The sequence below is a fragment of the Tachysurus vachellii genome, chromosome 7 (genome assembly GCF_030014155.1).
Source record: "Tachysurus vachellii isolate PV-2020 chromosome 7, HZAU_Pvac_v1, whole genome shotgun sequence".
In the NCBI taxonomy this organism is placed as follows: Eukaryota; Metazoa; Chordata; class Actinopteri; order Siluriformes; family Bagridae; genus Tachysurus; species Tachysurus vachellii.
The window spans coordinates 9876475-9894202 of NC_083466.1; the positions used below are offsets into that span (position 1 = coordinate 9876475).

General features: G+C 39.0%; 1 protein-coding gene across 3 annotated transcripts in view; it reads right to left on the reverse strand.

The window, feature by feature from the left end:
* Positions 1–294: 294 nt before the first annotated feature.
* Positions 295–17728, reverse strand: part of malrd1 (MAM and LDL receptor class A domain containing 1) — a 55590-nt gene continuing 38156 nt past the window's right edge. For all 3 annotated transcript variants that reach the window (XM_060874088.1, XM_060874089.1, XM_060874087.1), the window contains 10 exons: positions 15760–15917; positions 12424–12631; positions 9115–9393; positions 7875–8000; positions 6976–7042; positions 4202–4293; positions 4002–4101; positions 3794–3854; positions 2788–2889; positions 295–861 (listed from right to left, as the gene is read on the reverse strand). In XM_060874088.1, the coding sequence (XP_060730071.1) occupies positions 799–861; positions 2788–2889; positions 3794–3854; positions 4002–4101; positions 4202–4293; positions 6976–7042; positions 7875–8000; positions 9115–9393; positions 12424–12631; positions 15760–15917 (1256 nt within the window). In that variant the 3' untranslated portion in view covers positions 295–798. The remainder of the gene's footprint in view (positions 862–2787; positions 2890–3793; positions 3855–4001; positions 4102–4201; positions 4294–6975; positions 7043–7874; positions 8001–9114; positions 9394–12423; positions 12632–15759; positions 15918–17728) is intronic.

A 17728-nucleotide genomic window follows, 5' to 3' on the forward strand; every position in this document is an offset into this window, starting at 1 on the left:
ACAGAGACAGAGAGAGAGAGAGAGACAGAGAGAGAGAGGCAGAGAGAGACAGAGACAGAGAGAGAGACAGAGAGAGAGAGAGAGACAGAGAGGGAGGCAGAGAGAGACAGAGACAGAGAGAGAGAGAGACAGAGAGAGAGAGGCAGAGAGAGACAGAGACAGAGAGAGAGAGAGACAGAGAGAGAGAGGCAGAGAGAGACAGAGACAGAGAGAGAGAGACAGAGAGAGAGAGAGAGACAGAGAGACAGAGAGACAGAGCACACAATTGAAGTATCACGCTGTCAAACTAAATACTTGGTTTTGGTAAACAGTCCACTTTTATTGGCATATGCTGTGGTTCCACCACAAACAAAATCATTTAAAGATTTAAAAACAAAGTCCATGTTTTTGTAGGAGAATTGTGGTCTATTCTATGGTATATGAATAATAAAGAAACCACACGTTGAAGAGTAAAACAGGAAAAAACAAGTAGGAAATTTGTCGTGTTAAATATAATGTTTGAGTTTGTACTCAACTCTGTGAACTTTACAAGTAGGTTAGAACATCTTGGGGCCAAAGTAATAAGCTGGTAATTTGCAGATGTTCTCAGTGTTTTTTCCCAGAAGGGTCAAATAAATGCAATTTTCATAGGTATATATTTTTAAGGCTTTAGATACAAGTACAGTCATGTCAGCCAGGAAGGTTCAAATAACAAAAGTACATCCATAGGGGTTTTGTAGTGCAATTGCATGTGTGTGTGTGTGTGTGTGTGTGTGTGTGTGTGTGTGTGTGTGTGTGTGTGTGTGTGTGTGTCCATCCTCAGGCCTCAGAGCATTTAGGTTCCTTGTAGAGTGGGTTGGAAAAAGACAGTTTGGCAGGAAACTAAAAACAAGACAAAAGAATAGGAAGGTTATAAAGGTACAGTAGCTTTTAAGTAAAAAAATGTTACAGCTAGAGATGGTGGTGTTACTGGTTGCATGACAAACTCTGTTGCTCTTTGGCTGGAAAATGAAAGAGTGACTATGTAAAGAGTAAAATATGTGCTTGGTTCACTCTATATTGATACTGATTGAAGCAAATGTAGGGGAAAAAGGCCCCTTTATATATTGTACATAATAATCCTCACTTATTTGAAGAAATGTATAATTCAGCAGTTGGCTGCTTATCATCCAAAAGTACTTTATCTTACTGCAGAACAGTGTGCCACTATATCAGCTGTTGAGTGATTCAATTCAAACAATTGGAATATTAATGCCTGCCTGAGTCAGTCACTTGCGCGTGTCACTAAAGACAAAATCCAAGGCAAAAGTACACACAAAAAAGAAGAAATTGACTATTGCTTCATAATATCCATCCATTTTTTTAACACTTATCCTACACATGGTTGCAGGGAGCCTGGCGTCTATCTATGGCCAGGTCAACTAGGTCAAAACCTACAGGTATTTACTGATGAGGCCAAATGTATGCATACACCTAGGCTAAACACATTTATATTACTAAAAACCCATGCTTCCTCCCATACAATGGGGAGACTATCTATGAAAAACATTAAAATATATATATGGTTGTATCATGGGGTGCTTCATATATACAGTATTTATGAATCAAGTCCTGGCTTCTAACCTTCTCAGTGTAATTCATACACAGGTATGAACATGGCAATCTAAATCAAGTGCAACCTAAAACAGCTTGTCTTCATAAAACATAGGAAACTATGAGAAAATGGGAACATGATTCATTTGACCCAACTGCTAGAAGCAAACCAAACTAGCTATGCATTAATGTTATCATACAAATTGATAATCTGACACGTGAGTTGACAAAACAGGGAACAGTGGACAGAGCTGGGATCCTGCACTACCTATATTTTCGCCATTCCTATATTTCCTATGTAAATGTGTGCAGTGAAAACAAAAATTCACTTCCATTTCACGGTATCTAGACTAGGTCAAGTGTGTCCAATCTCATTCAGAAAGGGCCGGGTGTACTGCAAGTTTTCATTCCAACCATGCAGAAGTTACACCTTATAGTATTTTGAAAGCCAAGGTCAACTGATTAAATGTGTGGAATCAGATGTGGCTCCTTCTTGACTGGAAAGAAAACCTGCACCCACACCGGCCCGTTACGGATAAGATTGGCCAACCCTGCACTAGGTGAATGAAGTGTTAGGAAAGACCAAACATAGCCAATGTTTCATAGCTGGAGTTACTTATGTTTACAGACTGTATATGCTTCAGCTGAACTCACACATTGTTTACACAATACTCAATACTGTACATTAGATTTTGGAAAAATAAATATATGTCAAACATGACAAAATCTGTTCCAAGCTGCAAATGGGCTACATTTAGTGTCAATGCAAATCATTATTTATCTCAATTGCTGTAGTCTACAAAAAAGGTTAATAAGAAATGCATAATGAACTAACAAGAACTTTGATCAACACTGAATTGAAGTTAAGTTGCAGTGGAGGCTCAAGTGGCTAAGGCTCTGGGTTGTTGATTGGAGGCTCAAGGTTCAAACCCCAGCACTGCCAAGCTGCCACTGTTGGAACCTTAAGCAAGGCCCTTAACCCTCACTGCTCCAGGTCTCTGTATCATAACTGCCCCTGCGCTCTGACCCCAACCTCCTCAGTGAGGGTATGCAAAGAAAATAATTCCACTGTGCTCTAATGTGTATGTGGAGATAATAAAGTCTTCCATGCACCTGATTCACACATTCATAATAAATATGCATTTAATGAAATTTCATATTCTTCTTTTACTTTAGTACAGGTCAAAGTCTGTTCATGTGTGTTATTGTGTGTACCTCTGGTTCATCTTTCCATGGGTAAACACTAATGGACAGTTTAGGGAATTTACTCCATCTTGACTTAAACGCAGCAGATTCTCTGGGTCCCACATCTGAAAACTGAATCAGACATTAAACTCTCTTAGACTCCAACATCATAACTGAAATGCATTAAGGCTGAACACCAATAATCATACTTTGTGCAAATGTTTAGTATATGTAATGCAGGGTACATTATTATAGGAATATTTACAAAAGCATCATTATAATACAGTGATGTAAGCAATGAAGGTCATATGACAATGAGATGACATTATGATATTGTGCTGCACTATACCTGCATTTGTCTGAGCATTATGGGTAACATCATGTGTTAGTGCCTTTAGATATTAACACATTTTACCATTACAATAGCTTTCCATTAAGCTGATGGAATAGAAATTATATTGCAGCAGGTCTGATATATAATTATTCAGGACACTGTTGCTTTCAGTGTGAGATGTTTTTACCTTTGTTCATAACCTTACACAGAATTTTAGTGGGTCGAAAATAAAGTCTTCAGATTATAGATGCTTATGAACAAACACTTGGGGCATCTTAGAAAGCAGAAATGGGTTTGATCTCACTATTTACTTTAAAGATAGTTTGTGAAAAATATGTTTTTTTGTTTTTTTTATGGAACATTTCGAATATATTGCTTTACTAGTCCAGGTAAAGTGACATACGTCTGACAAACTACAAATTCTTAAAGCCTGAGTGTCTATTTTCTTATGAGTCATATCACTGTGACAAATAAATGTAATCCTGAACATGGACACAACTAAAATAAATATAGACGAATAGACAGACAGACAGACAGACAGACAGACAGACAGACAGACAGATAGATAGATAGATAGATAGATAGATAGATAGATAGATAGATAGATAGATAGATAGATAGATAGATAGAAAGATTTAAGGTGCTTTTTGAAATGAATATCTGAAGAAGTGTGCTCTCTGACTCTAATGCTTGTATACTGACCTGTCCTCTACACTCAGTAGCATAATGGTCCATCTCATCATTGGAAATCAACCTGGAGTCCCTAAGCAATAATCCAAACAATATTAACATTAATTTATAAAAAGCAAACCAGAAAAGTAATTTTTTCCCCCCTTTCTTTCAATATAAGTAAGATTAAGGATTGTAAAAATAGGGCATAAAAAACCAGGTCCAAATTATATACACTTACTTAGCTGTGCGCTTTCTTTGAATGAAGAAGAATATAACGGTGCCGGTCACAACAGCCAAGATGAGGATCATTACTATACTTACGACAGTGTACGCTATCACTGAAACACATGCAGAATTATGACATATCCATAGACAAACACACACACACACACACACACACACACACACACACACACACACACACACCCACACACTTACCTGGTCCAGCATCAGCAATCACAATTGAAGATGTGGGATTTGTTGGGTTTTGTAGCACATGACAGCGGTTGCCAGTCCACATTGATTTACAGCTGAACAGGAAAGAAATGAAACATTAACACACACGCACACCATGGCATCTGCTAACTAAAATGACCTTCAGTAAACAAAGATAAATTCCTTCGTGTTGGTTCACATCTGCTCCATTTCACAAAATATAAAGACATCCATTTAAACCACAGTCACACAGATGAGGATAAAACATTTACTGATGCTACACTAGTACACAATAAGCTCCCATTAGAGGCAACACTAGGGACTATGCGGGCCCCGGGCAGGAAAATGCAAGAGGTTTTCTTTGTACAATTTTGCCATTGTGTTCCTCAGATGATATATCAGAAATCCTTAAAATCCTCACTATTATGAGCCAACTAGAGCATAAATGTCTGACTGTGTTAGTGCGATATTCTGCATGCTAGATGTAGCACTAGATTAAGCTTCCCAAATAAAAAAATCTTCACTACACCATGGATGCTACAACAGAACACTTGATAAAGTGCAGGCTTTTATACTGTTTATATAATGTACCAGAAAAGATCATGATACCAAGACAATTGAAGCATCTGATCTACCATGAAAGTTAACTCAATAATTGACATTTACATTATTGAGCAGATGCCCTTATCCAGAGCGACATACATTATCTCTTTTTTATACAACTGAGCAATTGAGGGTTAAGGGCCTTGCTCAAGTGCCCAACAGTGGAAGCTTGGTGGACCTGGGATCGAACTTACAACCTTCTGATTGGTAGCCCAACACTTTAACCACTAGGCTGTCCAGACCCTTGACACCACATGCTCCAAACTGAAAGCCAAATCCTGTCAACTGCTTGCTTGTCAAAATGATGTTACTTTCTTTATGCCTTAACCTACTGTTATTAGATTAATGCCTCTACTCTAGTCCAGCTTCCTCTTTTCCACCTCTTCTTGGCTTCCAGACTGATACGTTCTCTTCAGTATGAAGATTAGTTGCACATACAGTAAGAGTGAGATGGGGTCTGCTTTAAAGGAAGGGTTTGTTGGTTGGGGATCTTGTGTAGTGAGTGTGTGTGTGTGTGTGTGTGTGTGCGTGTGTGTGTGTGTGTGTGTGTGTGTGTGTGTGTGTGCATGTGTGTGTGTGTGGGGTCCTCGTGGAGTGTTTTACATCGCCCAGCTTTTTATGGAAGTTCTGCACTAAATTTGAGATTTCACAATTTCTAGGACTTTCTAGTGTCAGCCTTCAGCGGCAATACCTGGGGTCCCAAGCAACCGCCCCTCTTGCCTGTGCTCTATTTATGTCTCTGACACTCATGTTAATACATTTTGGCTTTATTTGTCCTATATCTGCTTGCATTAAAGTAACAATCTCCAGTTCTTGGAGCTTTCATGCTCACCTGTACTATAATTGGAACCTGCAATTTTCTGTTCATATACTTTTGGCAGTCGGTGAGGGTAGCAGATACGGAGAGCAAGTGCAGGTATACATGACTTCATGAAAGTTTATTAAATTCAAAACAACAATGTAATCCAGAAACAACATCCCGGTGCAGGCAGTGATCGATAAACAACATGACCTAAGCACAATTTTGAACAAAAAACTGAAACCAGCAAACTATATACAGCATCTTTGTATCATAACTCAGAGTGTATAATTTGCAACGTGAAGGTGCAGTGCTAATGCTTATATTATATAACATGTGTGTAACTGAATTCTGGTGAATATAACTGGTAACTTGAGAGTATCTGTGATCTCTGTGAGTTGTAGTGCTTGGTGCCTATGTTTGTAGGCTGCACTGTAGTCTGGGAGTTAGTGCGAGACACTGATTTCAGTGTTGACATGACACAGTGATTTGAAAGCTCATGTTCTGCTGCCACTCTATTATTTCACTCTGATATTCACACAGTTGTCGTATCAGAAGTATTGTGCCTTAGTGCAAGGATTTCACAGGGCATAATATGATCAAGTGACATTTAAGAGTGTTAATTAAGTGCTATATGATACCTAGTACAATGGTGCTCAGCAGAACAACTCAATCATGCTCAAAATCATTAGACAGGTAGGTTAGCTAGGTCTAGCTAATATAACTAATGCATTTGGTTAGCATATAAAATAAATATATGCCAACCAAACAAGCTATTTCACCATTTGCAGGAATGTGAGGTAGTTTGTAAGTATATACCTGCAGTTTTGTGTCTACTAAGTTAACTTGTCTTTCTACAATGCAGTATAACAATAGAAGGAGAAGCCTTTATTTTTTGGCACATATACTTTACAGCACAGTGAAATTCTTTGCTCGCTTATCCTAGCATTGGAAGTTAGGGTCAAAGTGCAGGGTTAGACATGATACAGGGCCCCTGGAGTAATAAGGGTTACGAGCCTTTTTCAAGGGCCACTGGTGGCAGCTTGGCAGTGCTGGGGCTTGAACCACAATCTGTGCTACCACACTGTAACATGACTCTATATTGGTAAGCATTTTGATTCACAAATACATCTAAATAAAGCTTGCTGATTTAGTTTGTTGAGATGTTGATACTGAAAAAATAATTTTGTGTACATAAAATTCCCAGAAGTAATTATAAGTGGTGTTCCAAGTTACTGTGTCTCATGTGCTGTACATGTGATTGTGCTATAATGGATAGTTAAACTTATGAGTGCATATTGAGACTTCAAATGCTTGCAATATTATTTACTTGTGTGCGCGCATGCGTGTGTGTGCGTGTGTGTGTGTAACTTACATGCACACAGGTCCATGGATCCCCACTATACACATTCCATTATTAAGGCAGTAACCAGTGGGGCACTCTGTAAGCCAGACATATACGTTTAAAGGACACACACAGACACACAGACACACAGACACACAGACACACACACACACACACACACACACACACACACACACACACACACACACAAATTTAACAAAAATTATGAATGTTTATTTTGCAACAGATTTCCTTTACATATTCAGTACTATTTTATTACAGTCAGTCTCTGGGAATTTTTCATTACAGAAGTTTCAGTGACTAAAAACAAACTTAAAGTAGAACAGATGAGATTTTATAAACCCTGGAAAGACGAACTGCAGATCGAGAAGTTTCTCATTTGTCTCAAAATCTTTCTGCTCAGTTTGTGCTGTTGACTAATAAGTGATGCATGAGACATTAAAAAAGACGAACCTCAATAGGCTGACTGAGAAAAAAATAATGAAGCACTGAAATGAATAATTTATACCTTTTTAATATTCCCGTTATAGGGATCAGCATGTGTGAATGAAGAAAGATGGCTTCACATATCCCTTTCATTAGTCTAATGCTAAATTGATGCGGTTCATCATAAGCGTCATTATTATATGCTGCACACAGGTTCAATTAAGGGTGAGCCAGGCACAGGGAAATTGCAACACGGCAACATTATTAACTTATTATTAATTAATTTAAAGTTAAGGCTTCATGTTTTGTCTTCTTGCAATTAAGATTCATATATTCCTAAGATTATTATTATAAGATTCACGCATTTCACACAAATATACTTTTACTATACATACCTGCATGTGTATGGGTTTATGTATGTGCAGTATAACTAATTCTGAGTGTTTTAAAGGGAAAAAAGGATATCATTAAGTTAGCTTTACCATAGCAGCTGGATTCATCCGAGTTAAAAGCAGGACAGTCTACAGTTTGATCACATCGCTTGCTGTGAGGAATACAGCTAGCAGCTACCTCACACACCAACTCCCCGATCTCACACTGCACAGCAGCTGCACACACAGAGGGAAAGACATAATCAGGAAAAGTTTTAGCATTTACGCTCACTGACAAGTTTTATGATGTAAACCTAGCATTTTTGTTTAGCTTTAGCTCATGTTATCAGTGGAAAGAGATCACTATGTGACCGCCAGTCAGCAGATATGATTAGCAGAATGCGGTTTTAACATTGACATGGAGGATAAAAACAAAGAAAGAAAGCGAAGAAAGGCTTACGATAAGGCAAGAAGTAGGACGTGTTAATATAGGATCAGCTTTCCAGCGCTTGAGAGAACTGAAGGAGCGGGAAGTTGGCCACATATTCACAGATTTGAGTTTCCCGAGTAAACAACTCCTGAGCTAAACGCTGTTACTACACAAATAACACCTCTTTTCTATCGTAGTAATGTAGAGAGGCAGCTACAACTGCGTTTTGTGTAGTAACAGTGTTTAGCTCAGGAGTTATTGACTCGGGAAACTCGAAACTGTGAATATGCGGCCGACTTTACTTAAGACGTTGAGGTTGGTTTTTTTCCTTCTCGATTGGTGAGTAACGTTGGTTTTACTTTATTTCACACAACTAATATATGCCGTCCTTTGCATGATTATGCTTGTGTGTCATTTTTGCTTGTTTGTTTATCTGCAATCGTATTGTTCTTCCCTTCAGCTAAGATAAAGACACATTTCTTTCCATTATTTGCCTGGGTTATGTATGTATGTGTGGGCGGAGCTATCAATACAGGGGTGGGACCTATTTGGGTTAGGGCCGTGATTGTTTTGGTGATTTCATACAGTATGTCAACATTGGCTTTCAAACATCGGAGACCCTGCCTTTAATGGTTCAAATGAACGTTTTCATGAGAGCTTTAAGTCATCATACAGTAGTTCTTCATAAGTTTGCTTTTTCTTGTCTACAAGGGGCAATACTGATAATATACTCCTTTGGCAGATGTGGTAAATGGTAACATTCTATGTAAGATAATCCCAGTAGAGGTAAAACATCTCATTTACGGCATTTAGCCGTAACCCTAACCCTAACCCTGACACTAACTCTAATCTCATACTGAAAGTCAACAGTGTCGCGATTGTGTGCATGTATCCGTGTGTATGTGTGTGTGCACATCTTACGACATTCATTTTCATCCTCGCTGTTGGGGCAGTCTGGTACACTGTCACAGCGCAACAATGCTGGAATGCATATATTTTTGGCACAGTGGTACTGAGTGTCCTCACATACTGCTTGTGGTGGCACAGTCCCGGGTACCAAACTACCACAATCCTCCTCGTCTGAACCATCCACACAGTCCACGTCTCCATCACAGTGCCAGCTCTGGGGCAAACACTCCAACAAGTACACACACTGAAATTGTTCTGAATCACATGTCGAAGGAACCGGGGTCACAGGAGCTGTAAAATACATTAAACATTACAAGTCAATTACTTTTAAACATTTTTCCTTCAAATAGTTCAATCTCAGGTCATAAAAAAGAAAGTAGAACCTAGGTGTCCAATATAAGGTAAGGGAATATAATACAAAGAAATTTAGTGTGGCAACTGCTACACATAACACTCTGGAAGGAGTTTTAATAGTTTTTATATAATTAGGGTGTGAAAAATGCTGTAAATAGAAAAAAAACACTTTCAAAAATATATATGTTGTGTTTGTGTATTTTTAGAAATTTACAAAATGCAAAATGAGCAAACAAACAAATCAATTCAAAAAAATCAAATCAATATTTGTTGTGAATATGACCCTTTGGCTTAAAGGCATCTTGTACAAAGTAAGGATTTTTGTAAGACCAGAGTCAGGTATATGGTTAACCAATTATACCAAGCATATGCTAATGCTAATAAATGTAGGTTGAAACATAGTCATTTACTGAAACAGACACAGCTGTGTAGGAGGCTTAAAAGTGGGTAAGGAAAAAACAGATTCTGCTACTATGGTGAGGTTGTGGTTTCACGTTTCATATCACAGGGCATACACCATGGTCAGACTGATCACAGCAACAAGACACAAGGTAGTCCTACAGCATCAGCAAGGTCTCTCCCAGGACAAAGCAGAGTTCAAAGCAGACTGGGGTTTCAAGATGTGCTATTTAATCTATTTTGAAGAAGCACAATGAAACAGGCAATATTGAGGACCAAAGACCAAGGAAACTTGCAGATGAAAGACGCATCATACTTACTTACCCTTAACATCAGAAGATGTCCAACAGTGCCATCGGCAAAGAACTGGAGGACATAAGTGAACCAAGGTACACCTATCTACCGTCGAGAAAAGTATGGCCAGAAATGGTCTTCATGGAAGAATTATGAACATAAAACCTAACCTCCAACATGGAAACAAGACTAAGAGACTCAACTATGCATGAACTGTGGTGCAGAAAAATGTCAGCAGGTGCTCTGGGCTGATGAGTCAAAAGTTCAAATATTTGGCTGGAGAAGGAGGCAGGTTGTCTGCCAAAGGGATGAAGAGCGTTCTGCTGGCAACAGTGAAGCATGGTGGGGGTGAATACAAGTTTGGGGCATTTATGCAAATGAATTTGGGGATCTGGTCAGGATTAATGATGTCCTCAATGCTGATGAAAGATACTTCCATGTCATGCAGTACCATCAAGGAGGCATCTGAATTATTCTGCAACAACCCCAAACATACAATGCCTTGCAAAAGTATTAATACCCACTGAACCTTTCCACATTTTGACACGTTACATCCACAAACAAAAAATCTATTTTATTAGTATTTTATGTGATAGACCAACACAAAGTGGCACATAATTGTGAAAATGGAAGGAAAATGATAAATGGTGTCCAAATTTTTTTTACAAATAAATATGTGTGCGTGCATTTGTATTCAGCCCCACTGAGTCAATACTTTGTAGAACCACCTTTTGCTGCATTTAAACAGCTGTAAGTCTTTTGGGGTATGTCTCTACCAGCTTTGCACATCTAGAGGTGTGAAATTTTTTGTGAAATAGCTCAAGCTCAGTCAGATTGGATGGCCAGCGTCTGTGAACAGCGATTTTCAAGTCTTGCCACAGATTCTCAATTGGATTTAGGTCTGGACTTTGACTGGGCCATTCTAACACATGAATATGCTTTGATCTAAACCACTCCATTGTAGCTCTGGCTGTATGTTTAGGGTCATTATCTTGCTGGAAGGTGAACCTCCGCCCCAGTCTCAAGTCTTTTGCAGACTCTAACAGGTTTTCATCTAAGATTGCCCTGTATTTGACTTCATCCATTTTCCCATCAACTCTGAACAGCTTTCCTGTCCCTGCTGAAGAAAAGCATCCCCACAACATGATGCTGCCACCACCATATTTCACGGTGGGGATGGTGTGTTCAATGTGCAGTGTTAGGTTTCCGCCACACATAACGTTTTGAATTTTGTCCAAAAGTTCAATTTTGGTCTCATCTGACCAGAGCACCTTCTTTCACATGCTTGCTGTGTCCCCCACTTGGCTTGTCACAAACTGCAAACGGGATTTTTTATGGCTTTCTTTCAAAAGTGGCTTTCTTCTTGCCATTCTTCCATAAAGACCAGATCTGTGGAGTGCACGACTAATAGTTGTCCTGTTGACAGATTCTCCCGCCTGAGCTGCGGATCTCTGCAGCTACTCCAGAGTTACCTTGGGCCTCTTGGCTGCTTCTCTGATTAATGCTCTCCTTGCACGGCCTGTCAGTTTAGGTGGACGGCCATGTCTCGGTAGGTTTGCATTGTACAATGCTCCGTGAGATGTTCAAGGCTTGGGATATTAATTTATAACCTAACCCTGCTTTACACTTCGCCACAACTTTATCCATGACCTGTCTGGTGTGTTCTTTGGTCTTCATGATGCTGTTTGTTCACTAATGTTCTCTAACACACTTCTGCGGGCTTCACAGAACAGCTGTATTTATACATACAAGATTAAATTACACAAAGGTGCACTTTATTTGCTAATTAGGTGACTTCTGAAGGCAGTTGGTTTCACTGGATTTTAGTTAGGGGTATCAGAGTAAAGGGGGCTGAATGTGGAAAAGTTCAGTGGGTGTGAATACTTTTGCAAGGCACTGAAAAGCTAATGTCATTAAGAATGATCTTCAGTCTAGTGAAGACCAAGGAATCCAGGAACTGATGGTTTGGCTCCCACAGAGCCCTGATTTTAACATCACAGACAAACCAGATTTGTCTGGTTTTACAGACAAACAGATTAGTTTAGTTTAGTTATTGGCAGATTGTTCCTTCAAAACTGTTTGCAAGTGTACCTAGAAGAATTGCTAGAAATTTGGTCACAACAAATACTGATTTGACTTGGATTTCTCTTCTGTTCATGTAATTTTCATTTTGTTAATTGATAAAAATAAACTATTTACATAAAATGACACTTCTATTCAGCTGATGTTGATACAGATAATAACAAAACAGAATATGAGGCGTAGGTGCTTTACCTCCTATAACACACTCTCGGGTGAAGGAGAGGTCATCGATGGCAATGTCTGTTTCGTTCCATTCGTTTCCTCCCACCTCTGCCTGAAAACTCACTCTGAATGGATGAGGGTTTGACAGCACAACGTTACTGTAACGCCACCCTTTTCCGTAGTCCCCACTAGCAGCCCACATCAGTAAAGGAATGCCGTTACTGCCCACTGTGTACACCTACAGAGTTCAGTACAGAAACTTTATTTTCATCCTTCACCAACTCCCTTCCTGGGGAATTTATTATCTCCATTAAAAACGTACTACGCCTACAAATGGTCTTGGAGAATCTCTACACCTTTATTCTAATAAAAAATGCTCTATGAATATGCATAAATATGCAAATTAGAAACAGCTTCAGGTTCTTCTGCTATTCAAATCCCATGTTCTTCCTCTCACTTCTCTGATAAAGCTATACTATAATATTTGGCATGGTATGCTTACATTCTATTAAAAATAGAAGTAACACAGAGGGCGATGTGACTCTGTATGTGTGAAACTCACACTCACTTGGAGTCTGAAGACAAGTCTGTTAATCTTCTCTCTAAAAATGTCAATATATCAGAGGCATTTAGTATTGTATTTAGTGTAGTGCCTTCATTTTCATAGGATCAAAAGTGACTGGACAAACTAACATAATTATAAATAATATTTTGACTATGGAAATATAAGTCTGGAACCCACATCTATTTCCACATGCTGAGTTTCTTCCTTTGCTAAGTCTTTACTGCACCCACCTTCAGTTTGTCTTCGGTAAGTGAAAAGCATGCTCGGTCGGCTCAAGGTTTGGAACATTCCATTACTTTGCCTTACTCAGTGTGTTTTGGTTCATTATCCAGGTGTACTGCACCATGCAGTCCTATCAATTTTGCAGCGTTTGACTGAATCTGAACAGAAAGTGTAGCTCTATACACTTTAGAATTCATCCATTCACATCATCAATAACACCAATGACCCTGTTCCTCTGGCAGGCATACAGGTCCGTGCCATAACACTGCCACCACCATGTTTAACAGAGGATACTTTGGATCATGTGTCCTTCCTTTCCTTCTCCATACTGTCTCTTTTTTTCGCATCATTCTTGTTTTGTTTGTTCTCCTTGTTCCACAATTGGGCAAGGTTTTTCTAGTTTTTTTTTTTTTTTTTTTTTTTAATGAAGTCTAATCTGGCCTTTCTGTTCTTGATTGTTAACAGTGGTTTGAACATCTTGATGTAAACAGTCTGTATTTACATTCATGATGGCGTCTCTTGATTATAGACTAGACAATGATACGCCCACCTCCTTTTCTTCTTCTGTGTTCTTCTATGTTCATCTGGCCAGTGGTCATGGTATGTAGGTCAGTACAGGAAGTTTAAACTTGCTTTAAATGAATGCTTGCTTTAGAATCATTCTTAGGGAGGAAAGTCTGTGGTTTACTTGTTTGTTTTTTTTCAAAATTATTTCAGCAATATTGTATATTTAAAAGGTATGGTTAATATATAAAGTTTATTAATTTTTAAAATCTGTTTAATTCAATGTGGTCTATTTAATTGTCTTCAAATCTGTACATGTATCTGTTCCCTTTTCAGCCCTTGCTCATGCTTTTCTTCTATCTTAGGCTTGGATGTTATCTAATTGGTCTTTCATGCACCGTTTGCACACACACACACACACACACACACACACGCACACACATGCACACACTCACACATGCACACACGCACACACACACACACACACACACACACACACACACACACACACACACACACACACACACACACAACTGTTCAACATTTGTTTAGACTATACTGTAGAACACCCAGTTTGTCTTTGTGCATGCAATAAACATCTTTTCTATAATAACCTGGCTCTTGGGCTCCTGATTCTTTATTCATCTAACTTCTGATGAAACGGCAGAGAATTGATGGTCAAAAGATGGTCAAGATTTATAGGACTTGGGTACATGTTGTGAACTGGAATGTCACATAAACATTACAGCACAGTGGAGAATGTCAATTCTTCACATATCTCCGCTTGTAGGAAAGCTCGTGCCAGAGCACAGGGTCAGCCATGATACAGCACCCCTGGAGCAGGGAGGGATACAGGTTTTGCTCAAGGTCCCAACCTTGGTATCTTGGTGGTGCAGAACTCAACACCTTCTGATCCATAACCTAGCACCTTAACTATTGATCCTACATGTCTGTCGTCTTCCAGGCTTTTGGTGTTCCTAAGCTCACTAGTGCCTTCTTTCTTTTTAAAAAATTTGACCACTATTAATATCTCTGTACTAAAATTCTCTTTTACTTTTTCAGCCTAATCAACACTTTTTTTTAACAGTCAATTGCCCTTAGGAACTGTAACTAGTAATTCATTTTTGTTCTGAATTAAAGCTGAAATTTTATTTTGGATTCTTTATATGGTGCTTGTGTACAGAGGGAAAATGATAGAAAATGTGTCACTGTCTGAATAATTTGACATTCTACTGTAAAACGATTATAGTTAACCATAGAGGAAGTGAAGTCTTACAGGCACACTTAAGACAAATAAAAAACAGTCAAGAGAGAAGAATGTCATGATTTACTATTCTAAAGGCTGCTCTTAGGTCCAGTGAAATAAGTCTCTTGAAGGCAGCCGGGTGAGAAGAGTGAAGATAATTAGTGCCTCATAAAAGATCTGTCTCAGTGCTAGAAAGCCTCAAAGTGGTTATGAATGGCAAGGTAACTCTTAACTGAAAGGGAACCGTTTTTTCTAGCAGTTCGGACAGAGGGGGAGATTAAAGGTTAGATTTATACAGAGGTACAGGGGTACCCAAACTCATTAGTCAAAGTACAGCTGTTCACCTAAAATACTTTGCTTAAAGAACAGCTTGTTACACAACTCTATAGTACATTCTAATTTGTGTTATAAACGTATTCAATTCTATTCTCATTATATTTCTTATTCATTCTATTCTTCTATTCCCACTGCTTTTTGATGTACGATTGTGTATGTGACAAAAATAATTTAGAATTTTAGTTATTTCCATCTTGCTCCCACGTCTGTTAACAGATGTTGTAGATCAAATTTGGTCCAAAATTTGGTACAGCTGAAATGTACTAATATTGTATAGAAAATGTAATACAGTTAGAGCGCTCAAGGAAATCCAGCCCTGGGATTGGTGAAATAGATGGAACCAGAGCAGCAGAGACTTTAAGAGATTTATTGAGAATTTAAGAGACTTATTGATGAAGCAGCAGAGGGAATAGGAGATATAGTAAAGCAGTTTTATCCTTGTTTGTCAGATGAACTCTGCTTGCCAAACCCTTAATATCTTTCACTTTCTTACCTTCAGTGTGCCCATTTGTTTGTAGCCATACATGTGGAACCAGAAGCGCAGATGGCAGACACCAGAACTGGCCGGAAACTCCTGCTGGGTGATTATACGAGCGACATCCCCCTCTCGCTGCAAGGCTGAATTCACATACAAGTAGCTCCCTGTACCATCTCCCAGTTTACACCCACAAATACACAAGAGACTTTCATTACAGTCATGAAATGACTGACATAAACCATCATCATAAATCACCTCTATTTTATGTACTGCATCAATATAGGAAAATTGCTTGGGAAGGAAATTGCATTTTTAATGTTTTTTTTTAAATCATGTTTTTTTAAAGCAGGAGAAAAACATTGTATAAGGGTGTTTCTATGATTAGAGTGACATGTAGTATTGTATATGTAAGTCCTAAGAATGAAACCTTAAAAAATCCAAACGAATGGAAGAATATATGAAGATTTTTACAAAATGACAGCAAATACACAAATATCCAATAGGAACAGCATGAAGACATCGAGTACATGCTAGTGATGCAATTATTAGATTAGTACTGTTATTTAAAAAAGCAATAAGCTTGTATTTTCATCTATAGTATACTGGACAAGCCCTGGGAAATTTGGGTGATTGGTGCAATTTCCGTTCGAATATCAAATGACTTTAATATTCAATATTCAAATATTTCCTAAGTTCTCACTCACTCACTCATTTTCTACCGCTTATCCGAACTACCTCGGGTCACGGGGAGCCTGTGCCTATCTCAGGCGTCATCGGGCATCAAGGCAGGATACACCCTGGACGGAGTGCCAACCCATCGCAGGGCACACACACACTCATTCACTCACGCACTCACACACTATGGACAATTTTCCAGAGATGCCAATCAACCTACCATGCATGTCTTGGACCGGGGGAGGAAACCGGAGTACCCAGAGGAAACCCCCGAGGCACGGGGAGAACATGCAAACTCCACACACACAAGGCGGAGGTGGGAATCGAACCCCCAACCCTGGAGGTGTGAGGCGAACGTGCTAACCACTAAGCCACCATGCCCCCCTTTCCTAAGTTTAATATTTATATTTTAAGGTAAAGTACACTACATGGCCAAAGGTTTATAGACACCCAATCATTACATATGTGTTTGTGGAACAACCTATTCTAGATTAATTCCCTTTTTGCTGTTATAATAAACTCTACTCATCTGGAAAGACTATCCAATAGATTTTGTTTATTGGTGAGATCAGACACTGATGTATGGTGAGGAGGTCTGGGGGTCAGTCAGTGTTCAGTGGAGTTGAGGTCAAGGCTCTTTGGAGGACATGCAAGTTCTTCCACTTTATACTTGACAAAAAAATGTATTCATAAATCTCACTTTGTTCACAGAGGCCTTGTCAGGCTGGAACAGGTTTTGGCCCCTGATTTTCAGTGAAGGGAAATTGTAATGCTACATCATTCTAGACAATTGTGTGCTTCCAATGTTACGGCAACAGGTGTTTTTACAACATCAGCATGTGGTCATGTCACTGAAAATTAAACTACCATCTCTCAATATGTAATGTGCCAGGGTCTTGATCTTTTACACACATGTTGTATACACATTGTATACACATACATGTTGCTAATGTGACAAGCTCATGTTGGTTTCTTTTCTGCCATTTTTATCCAAACAGGCTGCTCAGGTACTTGTTCAGTCTCTTGTCATTTCAAGACTGGACTACTGTAACTCACTGCTGGCAAGTCTACCTATGAACGCAATTCATCCTCTGCAAGTGATCCAAAATACAGCTGAACAACTTGTTTTCAACCTGCCTAAATTCTCCCACCCCACAAAACTGCTGCGCTCCCTCCATAGGCGTAAGCGCATTTGTAAGTCGCTCTGTGCGTGATTCATGACCCAGTGATACTATCTGATAGTGCCCTTGAATATGGGTCTATATTAACAATGTATTGACACTAAAATGGACATCAATCTTGCTATTCA